This window comes from Coloeus monedula (assembly GCF_965178545.1).
Source record: "Coloeus monedula genome assembly, chromosome: 8".
In the NCBI taxonomy this organism is placed as follows: Eukaryota; Metazoa; Chordata; class Aves; order Passeriformes; family Corvidae; genus Coloeus; species Coloeus monedula.
Genome location: NC_138788.1, coordinates 28,695,483 through 28,716,723, shown reverse-complemented (window position 1 = coordinate 28,716,723; position 21,241 = coordinate 28,695,483). Strand labels below are relative to the sequence as shown.

The following is a 21,241-nucleotide window of genomic DNA, read 5'->3' as shown; positions in this document are numbered from 1 at the left end:
AAAAAGAAAGAGAAAAAAGCATCCATCCTTCGCAAAAGCTTTTCATTTTTCCTTAAATAAGTCATGTTGCTTTATGAATGTACTCTCAAAGGTAAATAATTAACAGGCAAGAGGGACAAAATCTTATTACACAGCTAATGGGAAGTGATGCTCAGGCAGCAATGTACCCATAAAGTGTAGCTTCAAAATACAGCCCCTAGGCTTTCTTAGCGGAACATGGGGCTGAAAACCTGACTCATGCAAGGATTCCTCTGCATTCCTCCAGACTCAGACAAATCCAAAACCTTTACATGAGATTCAGCCTGCCTCTAACAGACTCAACTCTCTTTCACCTCTGAAAAACAGGATACTCCAATTTTGCACAGGTACTGTAAGGAACAACCACAAAGAGCACTAGGCAGACATGATCTGTGTTTCTACACAAACTTACACTCCTGAGGACAGAAGGAAAGCTAGTAGGTTACACCATCTACTGCTATGTTCTGCCATGGTCCTGACTTAGCCCTGTCCATGTTATCCACTGGTTTCATGTGAAGATAATTCCTGGCCCTTGGTTGCACATTGCCTATTTAATTGTTTTATGGTTTTCTCATGCACTGTTTGGGAGGAAACCTGTGAGGTCTGTTTGCCCACAGCTACGCAAACTACTCAGGGTGACTAGCATCATTCGCAGCCAGGTAAGAACCACAGCAATTGCAAGATGAAGCCCTTCTCTCCTTTCCCAGACAAGGTTGTGAACACCTGTCACACACTTGCATTTACCATAACAGCACCCAAAACTAGGAGTTAGACCATACTCCCATAGCAGCAAATGTGCCTCCACTTCGTGTCCCTTTTCTCTTTTCTGATGGGAGAAGGTGCCATGCAGCACCTCCTGGCCCTAGCCAACACTGAGGGGACAGAAGGACACTGAGAGGGACACAAGGACTGAGCATGAAGTTTTGAAGGAAGGTGGGATAGGGGAAATTTGTGTGAAGGAGAGAAAAGGCAAGCAACTGACTGGAGATGTGGATCATCAAAGCAAAGGACTAGGTCGATACAAACTTCTCCCTGCTCCTCTTCTTCATCCAGGCACCGGATCTGTGCATGTTTCTGCTTCTGATCTGGCTGAGGTCACACCAGGAGGCACCTGGGGGCATCTCACTCTTCCCATCCTCCCTTGGAATATAAGGTTAGAGGTTCTCAAAGCTGTGATACTTTGGTAAAGCCACATACAGAAAAGAGAATGAGAGGTTCTTTCCTTCATTTCCTATCCTGCTTCCTTTGGTTATTACAAGTCTGCACGGGCTAGATTGCTACATGTACGAGATGCAGATCAACACATACAACTCCAACTTCTGCTCCAAGAGTACAAGGTCCTGAAATTTGCCGCTAACAGGTGATCTTTCTCAAAATTATATTCCTATTACCTCATCTTCCCCACAGCAAAAATTCCCAACTGGCTTTTAGCTAGCAATGCTTTTAGGCCCACAAGCAATGTTAGTCACTTGAGCAAGAAAAGTTGTTGCATCAGGATTTCTGGCTCTCAGCACCTCAAAGAGCACCCTGGAAAAAAAAAACCAAACCAACAAAACAGACCTGCAAAGTCTCCAGAGATCCATTTAGGAGAGAGATGGTAAGTACAGAGCCATGACATGACTGAAAATGGAGCCAGGAATGCTGAATGCCTGACTTCCTACCTGGGGCCAGAGGTCCAAGCTCACTGATTAGAGAAGGCATTTGCCCAGTCTTTGTAATTTTTTGAGGACAGCCATAAATATACAGAACTGGAGAGGGTTCAGCCTGAAAGAAAATTGTGGCAATGCACCCAAGTAGAAATCAGAGGATGCAAGTTTGGGAAGAGTTTCAGGAACCACAGCTGGCAGTGATGCACTCCCAATCAGACTGGTGACCTCTGATTTGGTGCAGAGACCTGACTGCAGAAATGTTTCTCTTGAAGATGGGAGTTTCCTCACAAGTCTCCCTTCTGGGAGGCAGGACGATGAAAGGATTCTCAGCATCAGACCATTATGACAAGGCCAAGCAGATTGTGCTGACAGTTCTTTCTACACCGTGGGAGAAAAACACATCAGAAAGCGCCCCTAAATATGTCGTAGTTGAGAAGGGCTTTGTGATAAATATCTGTTTCTGAAAAATGGCTTATAACAGTGATTTTATTGTGCGACATTTTTGAAACAAAACCATTTTTCTTTGTGACAGTTTATCCAAAATAGTAGTATTGTTCTTTTTCCTCTTCCTTCTTCAACAGCTATTGGATTCCTAAGGGAGATGCAGAGATCTGGGAGCAGAAAGGAAGAGAGGAATGCATACATTCTTCACTGCATTGCTTTGAATAAAAAAATAAATCATATTGAAACTAGAAATTCCTATATGAGCAGTACTAAAGGACTTGCAATAAAATGTGGATCATTTTGTTTCCTTCAAATCTTGGCATGGAGACTAACTGTCCCTTTGTAGCAGCTGTACTCAAGAGTTCAGAATGTTCAGCAGCCCAGCCAATGTGAAACAAAGCCTTTGCAGACTTTCAGTTGTAAGTGAATCAAAACACTGCTTCTGCCCAAGGAGGCACTTTGCATGAGCAAGTGTGGTGGTCGGCCAGAGACCTGCCCCAGCGTTACACCAGCGACTGGTGAGTTCTCAGAGCAATGCAAAGAAATAGCAAAAGGCAAACTGACACTAAATAACACCGGCTAGCCTGAATGTATCCAGAAAGAAAAGCTCTCTGACAGCCTGACTCCAAAAAGCACCAGCTTCACCCTCTTCAGGTTAAGCAAAAACATGAACAGCACTGTAATAAGTTATCCAGATCTCCTAAAACAGAGGAACATGCTGCAGCTCTGTTGAAAATTGTTAGTCCCAGCTGAAAACGGGAAAATTTTAGCTGAAAGCTGAAATCTGTCATCCAAACAACAGGGCTGAAGACAGCTAACTACCTCCAGCTCTTGTTCCACACTGGCCTTGGAGACAGGAGGGTTTAGCTACAGTTCCCACAAGGAGCAAGCTGGATCAGTGCATGCTCTGACCTTTGGATGTGTCAAAGAAAGATGCATGCTCAGCTGTGCTGGACACGGTTTGACTGCTGCAGAGAACATCACAGGTTCCAAGTTTTATTAATGAGGAAAACAATATGTACTGTGAATGTTTGCTACATGAAGTTAGCATGAAAACAAAGCCCACTCCAGAGAACAAATGAAATTTACTGCATCAGTTTCTTGTTCCAGCTCTCCTGATAAATAGCACTGAACTCAACACCACATTGATTAGTTGGTTCAAGACAAACACTGATCAGATTGCCTTGGCAAGTATATATAGCACTACAAAAGCACAATCATCCTTGTCTATTCAAAGTAGCAAGGATTCACTATACTTTCATTTCCCTTCTCTCTATCTTTCCCAGCCTAGACAGCTTGTCTGCACTGTTTAAAAGCCCTACATTAAATGCTTTTCCTAAGACACACTCAAAGCCCTTGTTCTAAAGAAACAGAACCAAACAGGGCAAATGCTGCAGAGCCTCAGAAGGCCCCCATGTTTCAGTGCAAGCTGACCCAGGTCATGGGTCTCTCCTTGACATTCAGTAGGGCTTTTCCCTTATCTTATCCACTACCTCAGATTCGCAACCAAACACAACAGTCAGCTCTGGGTGAGAAACCGCCTTGGAGAGCCACTCTGCAACAAACAGTCTCTCACGTCAAAGAAAGAATGGGTGAGGAACCACTGAAGATGGGGGATTCTGGTAAGAGTCAGGCTAAAAACCACAGTACTCGATTCTTGCTGTGTGCTTGTCTTCTTTGCTTCTGATCTTCTCAAAAGATATCAGAGAGAAAGGATGTTACATCACTTCACTCTGTGCTTTTACATGGAACAAACTTTTAGCAACTTGGTTTAGAAGTTTGTCGCCTTTAGACTACTTCTTTTCTCTTTCTAAATGATGTACTTTTGCAGAGCCACAAATTCTGCAAGATCTTCAGAGATCCTGAGGTCTCCTTCCTTTCCTGGATCTATCTTTTGTTTGAACTGAATTATTGCTACCGTAAGAAAAATACGCCCTAATAACTCATTCTTTACCCAATTACTCAGCTTTGTTTTCCTTCCTTCTGCTGTACTGCAAAGCAATTATCATCAAAACCTAATAGAACAATGTATGATATACAAAAAAATGCTGGTGGTGTTTTCAGCTTTTATTTTTTACATCTTCAATAGCACTACAAAGCTCTTTTTTCTCTGTCAGAAGACATAAGTTTTCTGACAGACACCACCACTGTGTTGGTCTACCAGAACTGCCACTTCACAGAGCAGCAGAAAGCCACCTCAGAGCTGTGTGTCTTCCCTTAATACCACACTGACCACATCCTCCCAACACTGGCATGTGCCTAAAATGTTCACAGACAACAGCTAGCACCACTATGTGTATAACACACAACACTTAACTTCAGCCTGAATTTCATTTGTTATCCTTTTCGAGAAAATATTACACTTGCAAAGTTCATCTTTCAGTCACACACTTTATCTTGTTTTATTTTCAGAAAATGATCAAGTGTTGCTTACACATCAGGCTTTTTGGTAGGCGTGTTAAAGGACTAAAGAGTATCATTTTAGTTACGTATTGCAGCTGATGAGAAGAATGCTGGTTTCTTGTTTAAATACAAGCTATGACTCATCCTGAGGAGAGATAAACTGAAACACATACCCATTAAATAAAAAGCACAAACAATTTTTCAGTGTGAGGATTAATGACAGATAATAACTATAAATTAACTTTAATCTTTTATAACAAACAAAGTCCCTTATATAAATTTCACTGCAATATTTTCAAATAAAAAAACCCAAATCAAAGCCAAAAGAGGAAGTCATTTAAATATTACAGCTAATGTTTGGTACCAAATCAAACGGATCCTCAGCAGAACCAGTGGAGTGTTCTGGAGTGAAATATTTTCAAGAACTTAAAACATTGCTTTAATATTTTCAAATACATTTTTAGTTATTTTTTTACATTAAAGGGGTACACATTAAAACATCATCAGCTCTGCAATATGGAGTCAAAGTTAAATCACATATTCAAAAAAAAGAGCATTTTGTTTTACTAATATTCTCTTGCTACTGCTTGAAAGAAACTCTGTGTAATTGTTGAATCGGTTAAACCAAAATTTAACTGAACATGAAGACTGCTGTTCACAGACAAGAAGGGAAAAAACCAGAGTTAGAGACCTAATAGTGGACAATTTTGAAAATTATAGTGTGTGTCAATAATGGAGATAACAGTGAGATTCAGAAGGAATAATCTCAAATAATAGGGAAAATGAGCACCTGTCAGCCACAAAGCCATTAGTATCAGGGCTTTTATATTTGTAACAGTTAAGTCTGGAGATACTGACAAACTTAACAACACAGCAAATTAAACATGGTGCTGGGGAACACAGGAAGCAATCCCCGTCACTCAGAAAACACACTGTGGAGTTTGAAAATAAATGCTTCCAATATGAAACTCGCTGCCCAAATCATTGGTAATGAACACTGCAAACACAGCAAAGATACCACAGTATCTAGCTGGATTTGCAGATGTGGTTAGCTGCGGATCAAGCCATGGCATCTGCATCAAGGGACAGACAATCCCAAACCAGGAACATCAGACTTCTGACCAAAGTTCCCAGATACAGGAGTTTGCCTGTACAGAGCACCCAATGTGATCAAACGTGTGCCCTTCCCAGCAGGATGAAAACCAAAGGCTTGTAAAACCATGTCTGAGACAGACCTGGAATACAGTGCTCTGGAATGGGAAGCCCTGAAGGAAAGACCTTGCTGACAAGGCTGATGGTTAGGAATCTTCAGCCTGGAGCAGGTGGGGACTAAGGAGAATAACTGAGACCGAAGGAGAGGGAGATATTACACCAACTGAGAATGGAAAGACAAATTCTGCAGCAGTCAAACACCTTGTCAACATTCAGGAAAAGGTGACATAAGGGAAGCTCAGGTAATAACACTCTTCTCATGAGTAACACTTCTTGACATGCTAGTCAATAGTCAATCCTTAAGGTACTCCCACCTCAGATAATATTACTGTCCTCAGTTAAAGACAGGGAATCAAGGCAGAAACTTCCTCAACTCACACAGACAGCTGGTACCCAGTACATCCCAACCCCATCAGTCCATATGAGTCCTTAGCTGGACAATAAGTATGTAACACTGGCTGCTAAGATCTCACCCAGGTGGAGTTTGAAGTTTTGCTGCCTGCCCTCACGGTAGAAGAAGATGATCACATATCCATGAAAACCTGGCCAATGTGATAGGACCAGGCTGGTACAGGGAAAGATGGAGACAGCTCTGCTCTAAAGCTGTACTGAGTGCCAGCAGCATTTGCAGTAACAATTAGATATGCAAATACTCACATTGAAGATTAGTGACGGTTTACTGTTGTCATAGAGAAAAAAGCATCTTCAGTTCTGGGTCAGACCCAAGGACTGCATTTTCTTTCCCTCACTAGTAAATAGAACTGGAGAGAGCACTGGAAAACCCAGGAGCCAACACTCCTCAACACAGTTCAACCTGGGACCAGAGAGGCTAAAGCTCAGGGAGCAACATAACCCAAATAAAAAACCCTCCCTGCATCAACTCAGAGAAACAAGACCATGGTAACTCTGTATATACTCAAAAATACCAGGAGGTAGAAGCATAGGCTGGAAGAAAACACCCACACCATGCAAAGGCCAAGCTGCTTCCCAGCACTGCCAGGGGGAGGCATATGTGGGGGAAACTGAGAGCAACACAATTCATGAGGTACTCAGCTCCAACTCCCTTGAAGCTGCATGCAAAGATCTTGTCTGAAAGAAAATACAAACTTGGCTCAAAGCCTCTGTGTGACTTTGGCCATCCTCAGAGTCCTCCCATCCCTTGTTAAACGACAGGCTGCTAAGAGAGAAGAGGAGGCAATCAGCCTATTTAGACTCAGCTTTCCTTCCCACCCTGGGGGTTTCTTCCTAAGAGCAGCTGGCCAGAGCACCGCCTTTGTTAGAGCAGCCACAAAAACCACACCCACCCTCGGTCCCCCTAAAATCCCACAGAAGAGCCAAGATAAGTTTATAATGGAAACCCTGACACAACCTTAACCGTAGCATCCTGAATGGAAGGCGATAATCTGATCTGTGTGTGAACTAGCTCCCCTTGTCTCAATGGTATTTATCTTACTTTAACTCCTGTTACAAAAGGGTTGAGTCATATAGTAGAGCCAGCCAAGTAACAAAACTGCAGGGCTTGCTAAAACGTCAGGTTCAAGGATAAACAGGCGCAACCCTAGAACAGGTTACAAGATTCTCCAAAGGAGCACTGGTAGCCAGATCTCGGAGCCTCTGGACAATGGTATTTTCTTCTGTGCTACAGAGATTATTACAACCCAGTGCAGGGGTGGGGGTTCATGGTAACACATAGTACCCAGTGCCCAAGAAACCTGATCCCGTAGCAACCTCATGTATGGAAAGTGCCCCAATCAGATTTCACTGTGTCAGGAGAAGAACAGTATTTACTCTGCATACAAATTAGTCACAAAACTGGGTCACTTCTTGCCTTTTCAGAGAGAGAGAAAAAAAAACCAACCAAAAAACAAAGCTTCTTTTTCAGATCGTTTTGTGTCTTCCCCCCAACTTTTAAAACTACGTGATGCAGTGTGGTCACTCACAGCTGTCTAAGCTGATCAAACAGCACCTGCATGGGTAAGGGCAAAGCACATTACACTCACCAGGCTTGCATTTCTTAGAATTCAGCTCATTAGCTACTTACCGGTTTTTTTCTAGTTCGTTGTGCGTGGACCTGGAAGATAAAAAAAAATTTGGATTAGCCACCTTTGACCTCTGAGCACCAAAGTTCAACAGCTGCAAGCTGTACGCATCCCCAGTGGCACATCACAGTGGAAAGCCAACCAACTACATACATTAAAATCTATAACCTCATCCTCCTTGCTGACAAGAAGTTCCCTCCCTCCAGTGCAAAAGCTGGTACCCTTACTGCTAAAGAAAATGTTCCCTAGAGACTTAAATGCACACAAAATTCCAAAGAGAGGTGATGATTAGAACAGGGGACCAGAGTCTGTCACTTCCAGATTCCTTCTGGCTCTGCCACCAACTCAGTACAGGACTGAAGTTATGTTTCTTTGTGTTTTAGTTTCTTCATTCACCCTGTAAAAATACTGGTATCATCTGCTAACACAGGAGCTTGTGGAGCATTAGTTTGTGCACATCAAATACATGGGAACCTTCCCGCAGAACTGGCTCAGTAGGGACAGCCCCCGGAGCCCTTCAGCCATCACATGCCAGACTCAGCCAACTTAGCAGAAGCAGACATGGCCAGCATTTGGGCACAAAATGGGATAGCCAGTACTGCCATGTTTGCAAACATCAGTGACTGCATAGCATATTTAGGAAGTCTGGAAACCCCTTGGGGATGGGAACAGCACTGCCACAACACCAGCATGCAGTGAAGTGACCCACAAAGTGGCACTGTGACACTCAACAAAGGAGGGGGCTTTGTCTTTATACCTGCCTGCCATGCCAAGCACACTGCCAGCATTCCTTAATTTAGAGCTTTGCAGCTTGAAAATGAAACCAACTAGAAACAAAAGGGAAACAGGCAAGTTCATTCTCCTTGCCTCTGTGATGACAGAATGAGTGGCAAAAAAAAGTTTAAATCCATTCAGGATTTCTAATCTAACCCAGGTAAGGTTGTTGAGGATTATTTAAAAGGATAGCCATTTGTCCAACATTTCTCTTTAACAGAAGGTCACCTTAAAATAAGAGTAAAAAGAACCCAAGAGCTTAATAAAAAGGATCTATTTTCTCTAATTTGGCATCACATTTCTTCCGGAGCTCTGAGAAGATTATCCTCTATCCCCCATCTGGAGAATCCCACAGAGAATTCTACAATTAGGGAACTGAATGGAGGATGTGCTCCAAGGGAAACCCTGTCATAATTAAATGCTTCTCCAAAAAAAGAAAGGAGGAGTGCCTAACAGGTGTTAGAACCTCATTGAAAATGATGAATAAACCGTGGATGTCTGCAAAAAAACCAAGGTAAATGAGTTAGCTGATCATGGCTGAGAGCAGAGGAAAAACAAAAGTTACTGTGTACCTGTGCAAGCCACCCTGCTCAGCAGGACATGGGATACCCTAAAGGCAAGGCACACTATAGTCAAACTCTTCATGCTGAGGAAAATCCCAAATTCCCTCCCAAAAGTAGTGGATGTCTTCATTCTGGTTCCCAGGAATCAGAAACGTGAACATAATATTTAGTCCAGAAAACCTCCCAAATCAAACCCACATGCCCCCAGAGTCTAAACCAGCAAAATCCATTCGTCCAGGCAACTTGGATCCAAATTAACCCATCAAGACTGAGCTGAGGCCCTTTAAAACCACTACCTGTATGTAGTTTGAAATATGCTTATTGTTCTTATTTACTGTATGTTCCTGCAGGAGACTGTGCACTCTTCTTGGCTATGACATTAGCAGTTAGAAGGCCAAAGATATGCAATGGCTTGAATTCCTATATTATATCTAGCCAATTACCAAGGCCAGCACTGAAAGAACAAAGTTTGGCCCACTGCTGTGAACAAAATTAAAACAGCAGGTTCTCCTTACTCCTCTCACACAGGAGACTCTTTATTACCTATCTGCCTTCTGATGAACAAGACAACTGAGAGAGGTCACAGGCTTTTCACCAAGTCAGGAAATATATGCTGTGGCTTTTAACCATGTCTGTGGCAAAGAAAAAAAGCAACCCCCCAACACCTCCCCACTGAAGCTGAATGCAAATGAAAGAATTTCAGCAGCACTGAATGAATCCTACAGGAAGGCTGCTTCTCTTACCTGTCTATGTTTTGCTTAACCTCACTGGGGACCATGTGGAAAAGTTTTAATTTTTTATTTCACCTGAATTTAGGAAAAAAGTCCATCACCACTCCCCGCTATCACCATTCACCAACTCATATTTTCTGTGACAGTTTCCTTTTGCTTGGACAACACATAAAGGGAAAAAGCCCTCTCTCTTCTGTTCATAATTCAATTCATTTTCTATAGCTCCTAATCCAAAGATTAGTTTCTACCCCTCATTTTTGGGCTGCACATGTTACTAAGACTTATTTCGAGTTAAACAAGGACAATGCTGTCAGTGAAGTGGAAAAAAGTGGAGGAACCTCTACTGATATGATTCAGAAAAAGAAGTCTTTTAAATAGGTACAGAAACAAATGTAACTGGATCACTTCAGCTGAGCTGCTCTTATCATCAACTGAGAACTCAGAGACTATCAGCAGACTGAAATCAAGGCCTCATCCTTGTGCACCATCACCAGCTTTTTGATGGGTACAGGATGAACACCACAGCTGTAAACTATTGCCAAAACTCAGGGAACACTCTGGGTTTACAACAGCAAGTAACCAGTGTGCTCAGTGAGATGCTGCTGTGCTGCTGCAGACTGTCAGCCACAGCCTGTGTCACCCAGTGAAACAAGGACACTGCTGTCAAGCATGGACCACAAACCAGGGGAATTCACATCCCTGCTGTCAGATGGACAAGGCAAGCAGAACCTGCAAAGCTGAAACCAGAGCCAGGCAGGTATGGACATGTTCAGAGGGGAAAACAAAAGCCCAAGCACATGCACTGGCACTGCTCAAAACATCAGCTGCAATTTAAAAGTAGCTCAAGCACAAATTGTCTGCAGGGTCCTCATTTAAAAGTCAGGTTTCTATAGCAGTCAGTTCTTTAACAATCAGTTTAAAACACCCAAACTGATAACTACTCCTAAAAACTGAAAAAATGTTATTAATGAGGAGGATCCTGCTCACTACATTTTGAAAACAGCTTGGAAAAAGATCAAGAATGAGTTTTAGAAGCTTAACATAAAGGAGCCAAGCAAACAACAAAAATAGCAGAGCAGTCCCTGTCAAGATTTTAAGCAACGAAAAGTTGGAAGAGGACAAACATAAGTTTATCCCAATTTACCCCAGATACCTGAAACTGCATACAAAATAGGAAGAAAGAGGGAAGCAGCAATTTTCAGTCATTCTAATTTAAGGCCAGATGGAACAACTTTTTGTGCCAGTTACAGTGATTCTGCCTGCAACCTTGCTATCCAACACAGTAACAAGGTGTTGCTGAAACATTAAACTATGCTGAAGTCCTCCAGCAAAAGAGTATCTGCAAGTAATTTGCCATTTTACCCCATTTTCCTTATTTAAATAAAATCTCTCCTACCATGGCAGAGGCAGCCAAATTTCACCCAAGCACAGGTAAGGCACCACAACTAACTTCATCAGAGAGGAACAAGCTCTAAACAGCACTGAATTCATTTGTCATTGGGGTTTTTACTGTAATTAAAATCACAAAGCTGCCACATAACATTAAACACAGCTGACCTTTCTGGTTATACACATTTATTATTGATAAATGGGCCAATACATGCACTTGCAGAATATCTGCATTTTGGTTTGGGTTCTCAGTGAGGTAACTATTTTCTATTGGGAGAAACACAGCAGTCGAGAGCCCTTGTTCTATGCAATACAGATGGCACTCAGACCCAAGGATCTTGTCACCTCTCTTTGATCACCTTCCTGCCTGTATTTGGCATCAGCTCCTGGCTCCAGAGGAGTCCAGGACTCCAAGAGCTCCATCTCTACCACAACAGATATACTATTGTCTCAGGAGGTGCTGCTGGCCGTAAGTAAGGGGCCTTTTCCAGTATGTCCTTAATGCCTACACAGACCCAGTGCTTCTCCAAATTCACTCACCCCACTCAGCTTTATCAAGAGTTTAATATGGAAATAAATATCCCACCATCTTGTGAAAATTAGGGTACAGTCACCTGAATCATGTTTAGCAAAACAAGAACATCCAGCTGCAGACCAGGTCAACTGCTTTCTGTATTACTCCAGTCAGGTTCAGCTACTTCTCCTGCTTATGCACCATCACACCACCTAAGCACAGGAGCTCACTCTTCTTCATTTTATAGACTCTGCCCACATTCTGAATCTGCTGACACCCATTCACTGGGCCACTAAATTCCCCTGCAGGAAATGCCTTCTTCCGTTCCCCAAGCCAAGAACAACCAACCCTTCTGAAACCTGTGAACTACATTACTGCTCTCTTTTATGCAAGTTCTTCCTCAAAAATGACAAAACAAAATCATGGAAAAGAAGGGTGATCAACAGCTTTTTTAGCTTTTAAATCCATCTGTGTCCACAAAACAGAACCTACTGGCTGAAGAACGTTCAGCCCCAGTGTTTTGCCAGGGTTTCAAGTGGATCAAGTAGCCTATGAAGCCAATGCAGAAGCCAGCCTGGGAAGCCCACAAAGAACCTTCACCAGTAGCAGCATGTGAGGCTTCCAGCCCAATGGCAAGACAAATGATGGCTGCACAAGAGTTAACTCTTCCTGCCCAGATAGAGCTGCTCAAGGGCTGTTTTTAAGGGAGATGTGAGCCCACTTTACCCCTAAAAGGGCCAGAAGTCTGGCCCTCAGAGAGCTGCAGCGGAGCCTTGGGAACATAGCAACTTATGGTACTCAACACTGCCATGAGCTCCTACAGTGAGGAGGAGCAGGATGCAGCTGAACAGAAGATGGCACAGCCGGAGCAGGAGTCCTTCTGCTGCCATCCTTATGCCCTTTCCAAGTAGCAGCCTCAAGTCTAACAAGAGCATCACCTCAGTCTTGCATATCAGCAAATCTAACAAAACATTTCCTTCCAAGAAATACCAGAGAAAAAAATTATCTTAAGCCATTACTACCTCATGATCCCCTACACTGTCTGGCCTTGAGGTCCAGAGCAAATTCTTCTCCACAAGGAGCTGAGGTGAGGGGACAGAACAGACTGTTTCACCTTCTCACTGACGTCAATGGAGATGCACCAGATTAACCTGGCCCCAGACTCTGGCTAGTTTTTCTGTCGCTCTTAGATGGACACGGTATCAGATTCCTCCTAAGGCTCTGATCAAAGCTGTTTTCCCAGGATCAAGCCAGGCTCTTTCCAAAGTTCACATTCTCCGTCTCCAACAGAGAAGGGAACGCAGCCGTACTAGCATCTGCTCATGTTTGTTCATCTTTGGAAAAGGAGAAATGGCCCCACAGTCTGTTTTCAGCTCAAAGAGCGGAAGAGAGCTCTTCCACGTGGTTCACAACTGTAGAAAGTCACCTACATCAGGGTTTCTACGCAGTATTGTGAAAGTCTCCTGCAAGACTCAGTCAAAACAACTTTTAAAAGTATATTGCATACTTCAAGAAGTAAATATATTTAAATTCACCTAAAGTATTTACACAGCCCTTCTCAATTTGGGACCTGCTCCCCATAATCATTATTTCTGTTTGCAACATTTCAAAATTAACTCTTCCATAATACTTTTTATGCAGGAGGACAGCACCAATACACAGATTATAAATAATTTCCCCACAGTCACACAAGAAACCTGTGGCAGAGAGCAGGGTACTCAGTTTGGGTTCCCTGAACCCCAGGATAAGGTAGCTGTTCTCAGGCATCCCAGAGAGAGCTAACAAGAACACACATGCCATCTGATTCTTGGGTCAAATACCTCTAAAATATCATGCAATTATTGTGAAGTGTAAGTGGGAAAGTGAGAAAAAAGCCCACAACCAACAAAAACCCAAACCTAAACCGGCCTTGATGTTTTGCCCACTGTCTGCCAGGTGGGCTAACCCAACTCTGAAACACCACTGCACAAAGTGCCAGAGAAAAATCTAAAATGGGTGCCAAAAACCAAGCAATATTAATTTACTGATAAAACTCAACCAACAGAAGTATCATACATAACCCTCAGCTGGGGAAGCAACACTGTTCTGTTGGTGCATGTTCTGCTTTTTCAGCACACAGGAGAAAAGAGTAGCAAGACAGCTCCTCCTTGCTGAGCACCACGAGTTTATCCCAGCTCCAGAGCTGAGCTCCCCCAAACTAGACTAACATCCTAATAAGCAGCACAAGGTGGCACTCTGCAGGGAAAGGTTTTCCAAGCCTGGCGAAATAACAGCAGGAATGTTGTTTGCATTCAGTGCTGCAGTCTGGGGCCAGCAAAGAAGTCCCCAGCTGGCTTCCCCCCCCACTGTGCAGGCTGGGAGCAAGTGTGCTGGTGTGGGCTCTCTCCTGCAGCACCTGAGACCCTACATGCTCGTCCCAGCCGCAAGTGCTAGGGGAAAACTGTCCTCATGCAGGGCCCTGCCTGGCCAAGAGGAACTCGGTTTGCTGAACAAGCAGCTATTCAATATTTTGTTTTCTCCTCATTGTTCAATGCATGGCCTCAAGCCAAGCCCTGCTCTGAATACAGAACTGGTGCTTTCCTTACAGGCTTTTCGACAGGCTCACCGAGAGCAGTGGCTGGGCAGCTCACAAGCACATTTATTGTCAAGCATCCTCACTTTCCAAACTGGAAGCTAAGAAACAGAGAAATCAGAATTGCATCTTCATGTCCCTCTGAACAGCTCTGTGAAGACCCCCAAGGACCTGGTTTTCTGGGCCACTTTACATGTTCTAAGCACAAATCCTGCTGGTGTCCCCTGTGGCTGTGCACCACCAGCATTTCCGCAGCCCAGATACCAGGGTCTTATCTGGGAAAAAATCAGTGTGAGGAACAGACAGTTTGGGGTCTCCCATAACAAGCTGGCCTGAAAGGGACTTGCTGGCTGGACAGTGGGCAGCTGACAGCAGCCAAGAGTGAAGCAAGTTCCCCAATGTGGTATTCATTGCTCCATTCGTCTGCCTTCTAACTTCTGCCACAAGAGAGCTAAAGTCCTACAGAAACCACTTCCTTCTCTTCACAGCACACAGCTAATCACGTCAAAAAGGGCTGGTACACACAGATCAGAGACAAAAGCTGATGTATATTCACTTGGTGAAGTACCTTAGCCATTTCAGTAGAGAAACCCTAGTCCATCTCCCTTGGACATACAGCAGATGATATCTTCTGTAACAATTTAGGACTTGGACAATTCAGGTAGATTCTCACATATCAGGAAAAAGTGTATTTTTTGCCTTCACCAAGGCAAGATTCCTGTCTGTGATCCATGATGCAAGGGAGTTTGAACTTCTTGTAGACAGATTCCTGCCTTTTTTTTAAATACAATGACAAAACCATGTATTTCATGATCTGGTGAAGAAAAATGTCACCACGGCACCTCCAAGCTCTCCCATGAACAAGGAAGAGCATGACAAAGAATGAGGACAGAAGAATATGAACACTTCTCTATGTGGTCCCTGTCCTTCTGACTTCCAGCAGGATATGTGACCCTCACTACATGGTCAGGCACTTGGCCCCTTCCAAGGCCACTTCAGAACCAGTATCCCAGTTGCTGGTACCTGCATTGCAGTGGCTCACAGGAAAAGAATAAAGACACAGGAGGCAATTTTTAAATCTACCTAGAAAACTTGGGATCTTAAGTTTCATCTTTTTTCAAGCAGTTACAAGCTCCAAAACATCTATACTGCTTCCAGAAAACAGGATTAGAAAAGTGTGTGCATTACCCCAACGTACAGATGGTGGGAACCATATAATGTGCAGATGGTAGGACCCATGTAGGCCATCTGACGTGCCCAGATCGTGCAGCCTTTCAGCAGCAGACTCAGGAAATGATCCAAGGGCCCAGCATGCCAGCCCCTTGCCCTATACCGTGCTTCTTCCCACACATAACATTACCCTTTTGAGGAAGATGGTCATTTCCAGAAATAGCCTAGGCAGTGTCCTCTGCAGTGCAGCAGTCTGGGGAACATGTACTTCTCTGCAAACACTCATCTTCTGCCCTCAAGAAACTGCCTTCAGATGCACCAGGGAAAATGAGGCTTTTTGAGTGAACACCACCTGACTGAACTGCACTTTGTTTGAAAAGAAACTGATGGCATTTGTATGGCTGGGGGCCAGGCCAGACTTCCTTCACTTCTATTTAGACTTGTTAGTTATCTCTCATGTTACAACTATACTGCTCCAATACTGTGCCTGGAGATGAAGGCAGAGGGAAATATACTTGAAAACAGGAAAATACATTAATGTTATTGTTAGCTACACATTGTACTAGGGAAACTGAGGCATAAAGACTCCACAGGCTGTAAGAAAATCAGGAAGAGAACCCAGATGTCCTTATGTCTGGGATTGTATTCTGTCAACAGGGACACACTCATCCAGCATTTGGGAGATACATGGAAAAGAAAGGCTGAGAAAAATGAAGAGCTTCGATTTCTTCTGTTCTTACAGTTCTGGCTCACAAGCAGCAACAACTAACATGAAGGCTGCAAGGTGGCTACCTCCCACAGCTCCCAGATGGCCAGGCTGCTTGTGAAGCAGTTCATGACCTGCTGCACTTTGTAGCCTCACTGTTAAAGGCAAACTAGAACCGGTGCCATGTTACCTTACCATGTCTGTACACTGCTTTAGTGGTGCCCAGGCACCTAGGCAAGGACCACTGGAGCAGCAGTCCCAACAGCAACCCCAATGTTATCTGTCCTTTCCCACCACTTCTCCCTTCTTGACAATGTAACAGATGGTAGGAGATAAATGAGAAACTTTCAGAAAATAATCGACTATTTTATGGAGAGGAACTTTAATCAAAACTGAGGCAAAAGAATTGCTCTCAGTCCACATGCCTGCTTGTCACAGAGCAAGCAGCAAAGCATAAACAAGTAATTAAGATAATGTTGGAAATCATCTAAGGCTACTTCAAACTGAATTCATAAAGCAACAGAACTGAAGTGAAATCACTTTCATATCAGAGAATGAAAGGACTGAAAGTACAGTAGGGAACACAGAAAAGAGAGATGGGAGTATATCCAGCAAGATGGAAAAAGCAGGCCTGTTCTCTCTGAGCTGATCAACAAGGCAGTGTCTCATAGAGAAGAGATCCAGGCAAAGGCCAGCCAAGTGCACAGCCCCAGAGACCCACAACCTCTGATCAAGAGAGCCCAAAATAAGTCAACAAAAATAAATCCTATCTTTGTTGGTTCAAAGAAGGTAGGGAGTAAGAGCCAACACTCTCAGGAGGAGAACAAATAGCAGCCAGTCTTTGAATTTGGGCAGAAGTTTGTCAGGAGGGATCAGGAGATGATGAACAGCAGGAACTCCAACAAGCAAGACAATTAACTCAGCAGCAGGACATTGACCAGTCTGTTTGGGTCAGAAATAGAAATGGCTTTGAAAGCTCAATCAGGAGCAAGAAAGGAAAAAGTCAGTCTTACCTACAAACAGGGGAGCAGATGGAAACAACATTACAGGTGACAACCAATTCACTGCTGAGCACTGCATCAGGTCAGGTTAAACAAAAGCATGAAGGATAAATCTCTGCATGTGTTGTGGATGAAGCATTACACAGAGAAGATATAAAAAGGGTACAAATGTGCTGAGATGGGAAAAAAACTAAAAAAACCAAAACAACTGGCAAAGAAGGAATACGACTTAAACCAGAGAATTGCCTGTACACTGAATACAATGGGAAGAGAAAACAAGAGAATTGCAGGAACAGTTGACCAGGTATGGCCCAAAAATCCTTTCCACCATCCCAGGACACTAAATTTCTCTAAGGGCTGGGTCTAACAAGCTTCACATTTCAAAAGACGCTGAGAACATAAGAACCAAAATCCGAAGTCTCCTGTTCTCACAGCAGCACTGTGATCAGTGATGCAAATCAGCCCACGGCAGCTGCAGCACAGCTCTAACTGGGTAGTGCTGCAACACCAACAGCATGAGCCCTCACTAGCTCCCACTGCTACAAAACAGCACACTCCTGTAGAGGGTTCTCCCAAATCTGGGAGGACAAAGGGTTCATGAGCCTTCAGCCACAGATAGTGACACTTCACAGCAGACAGATGCTGCAGCAGAGAATTACAGCTCAGTTGCAGATAACATCAACAACTGGGCCTACTTCTGGTTTACACAAAGGCCTCTTTGCACAACTTTGATAGTTTAAACAGAACACAAATTACATTTTACAACTACTGAAGGTATAAAGTATAAATTGAGCCCAGAATTGTGGGTTTCTGCATAGACTCCCTGCTGCCCCGATATCCCTATGCATGGCTGTATTGCTAATACACAAAGGAAAACAGGAACTGCAGCTCTGCAGGATCTTCTCCCTTGGAGGGTTATAAAATAAACAGGGTGATAAAGAGGAACACAGTAGGTTCCCCCATGGAAATTGCTACATCAGCTCTTGCACTTTTGGAGGCCTCATTCCTCACCAGGGAGTAGGTTTTATGCTTCTTGTGCCATTTGCTGGGTTCACCCCACTTTCTGTGTTTTCCCTGGCAACCTGCCAGTTGTACTGCAAAGCCAAGCACCACTGAGAAGACACTGTATACAAAACCTCACCTACATGGGGTACTTTTTCATTTTCCAAATTGTGGTAGGATCTCACACAATGTAATGCTGGCAGGTTCAGAAACTCCAGCATCACTAGGAGTTGCTTATCTACACTTGCAGATTGCACTGGGGCAAGTTACATCAAAAAGGGCAGAGGGGATGTGCTGAGGCTGAACAGAGTTATGTGAGAACAGTCCTGCCTGCCAGCCTGCTCTGAGCACCTGTATGCCAGTACAAACCTAAAAAGACAGTAGCATTTGAACATGGGGTAATTCTCCTCTTGTGCATGGACCAGCAATCCAGTTTCCCAGCACAACACTTATATCGTCATTATGCTTTCTCAAAAAGAAGTCATGCACATACCTTATTATACTCAATACTGCTGGCCAGTCTCCCTCAACATCTCTAAGAGAAAAGCAATCCTTAATAGTTCAGCCTCCCTTTCTTGAAAAATTAACCAGCATATTCAGGTATACCCTCTACTAGGAGGCAAGATCCTGCCTCCAAGTACTTCTAGACAAAGTTTCAACCGCAAGATGAAGATTCCAGATACTAATCACACTGTTTGTACATTATCAAAATGAAGCATAATTCAAAACATGGCACAGCAGATCTTGCACATTCTCTGTTTTACACGTGTGGATTTGTACTCTACGAAGCAAAGCCAGGTCCTGAGCCATGAATAGAGCTTCCTGGCACTACAAGGCTTGAGGCAGAACGCAGCCTCTATCCCCCCCATATTACACAAGGGCCAGATTCTAACCCACCTACACACAGCAAGTCAAAACCCAACTCCCACTAGCTGTGGAGTGAGGTGCGATCCAGTGCAAGAGGATTAAAAAAAACACAACCAAAAAACTCACAAGCAAATACACAAAGTATCATCCAGAAACAAGTAACAACTGATAGAGCCTAGGAAGCAGGAAAGCTGTAGACAGAAAGTCTCAGAGACCAGTTCTCTGAGACATGAAGTCAGGGATAGGGGCCTTGCGCAGAAAAGTAGATCAACATGGGCTGACACAACGATTTGCTCTTTCAGGAATTCCTTACACAAGACAGGCAAACCACCCAGACACCTGCACACCCTCTCCCCCAATAAAATCATAATTACAGCACTGTCCTAACTCCAGAGGCTACAGGAAGGATTGAAAATTGCCAGGTACTCAGTCAGCAGCACGATGTGGGGGGGGTGGAGGGAGGAAACCTCCTTTGACAGAAAAGACATAATATATTAAAACTGTGCAGTGTTCACCAACCCCCCTACTCCCTCCCTGCACAGCGAGGTACAGCTGTGGTAAATCAGCTTTCTTGTGCACCAGACACCCAAGGCTGACTTGCAGCTACACTTGCAGCCACATCCTTTCAGCTTCTGCACCCGTGTTTATGAACCTGTGCCACATGAAGCCATCACCTAAGGCACATGAGGTACCTAATGCACACCTACGCACCCAGCCCTCAGTCCTCACTCTGGGACACTGTGAGCAAATCAAGCTTAAAGCCAAAAATACCTGAGGGTTTCAGCAGTACAGTCCCCATACCTTACCCTCAAAAGAGAGTTTCAAAGGATATGTGAATGAAGGCCTACAGAGAAAACTCAGCACAAAACCAAGGGATGGGATTTAGAAGCATGGAAAAAAAGTTTAATATGGGTAGAGGGAGAGTGCAATGACAGAGAAAATGAGGAGCTGCACCAGTACAAGAGCCAGAAGATCAAAGAAACCCAGACACTCAGATTTCCAAGGTAACATGTCCAAAATGCCTTACCATACTCGTAAGAGCTGCTGACTCCAAGCTCTGCAAGCAACCTGCTACCAGACTGTAGGTGTCTGAAAGGCCCTTGGGAAGCAGCCTCAGACACAAGGGAGGATAATGGCAAGAGAGGAAAATGAAAGGAAAAAGAAACTGGACAGAGATCAAACCCTCCCCCATGGAACTGAGCAATAGATTCTTTGAGAGCTCTTAACAACATGGGCCTCCTGGGAGAGCTGAGGGCTCCCAGTGCTGCTGGGAGGATGCTTGGTATTTCCCCAGGATTAGACAAAAAAACAACAGGCTTTCTACATGCCTGAGAGCCTAAATAAAAACAAAACACAAATGACCATCTAATACTGCAACATAATTTCAGATTTCATTATAAATCTTAACTTCATTAAATTGACAGTATTATTGGGGGAAAAAATCATTTACCAACACTACTGTTTATTTTATTTCCTGCTGACACAATGGTTTAAATTGATTAAAAAGTTTTCTCAATTATTTTCCAAAATGTATAAATATCAAACCAGGCTAATCCGAACTAACTATAATGAACCTTTCAAATAATTGGGTCTATTAGAATTGCACATGTAGGGTCCATGCAGCAGTTTCCAGTAACATTGAGTGCAAGTTAATGCACCCACAGAACTGTACTCCCAGCACAGACCACTTCTCTAGCAAGTTTTTAAAACTCAGGTTCTTCCCCAGAAACATCTTGAGAAGAAAGTAACATTAATTAAGTGATACTACATGCTGTAACAAACCTCTATTCATTTTTCATCCCAGTCCAAAAACCGAAAGATATTTTTGTCAAGTGCAAATTTACGGAGGTAATATTCAATTCAAATGTAATACATGTTGGCTAACTGATTTGCTTGGATTTTTGCTTTTATCTATGTGTTAAGTAGGATTTGTTAAAAAAAAGTTTCCCTTGTCTATTATAAACACCAGGTCTCAATGACTGTGATTCTCCACTTATTTTCTGTGGGTAATTTTCCATACCAAAATATCCGCAACTAAAGCAAAACTGTATTTTTAAGCATATTCATATTTTAACTCAAAGCCACTAGGTCTTTCAAACATCTACACAAAACACTGCACGTTCATGTAGATAATGATTGCAGAGGGAAGCCCTCTGCAGCAATCTCCATGCTGTTGGTTGCACAACA

The 21,241-nt window shown here is 43.4% G+C and overlaps 1 protein-coding gene across 2 annotated transcripts in view; it reads right to left on the bottom strand.

Moving 5' to 3' along the window:
- Positions 1-21,241, bottom strand: part of MXI1 (MAX interactor 1, dimerization protein) — a 55,964-nt gene that overhangs the window by 20,985 nt on the left and 13,738 nt on the right. For both annotated transcript variants that reach the window (XM_082285940.1, XM_082285941.1), the window contains exon 3: positions 7,768-7,797. In XM_082285940.1, coding sequence (XP_082142066.1) covers positions 7,768-7,797 — 30 coding nt within the window. The remainder of the gene's footprint in view (positions 1-7,767; positions 7,798-21,241) is intronic.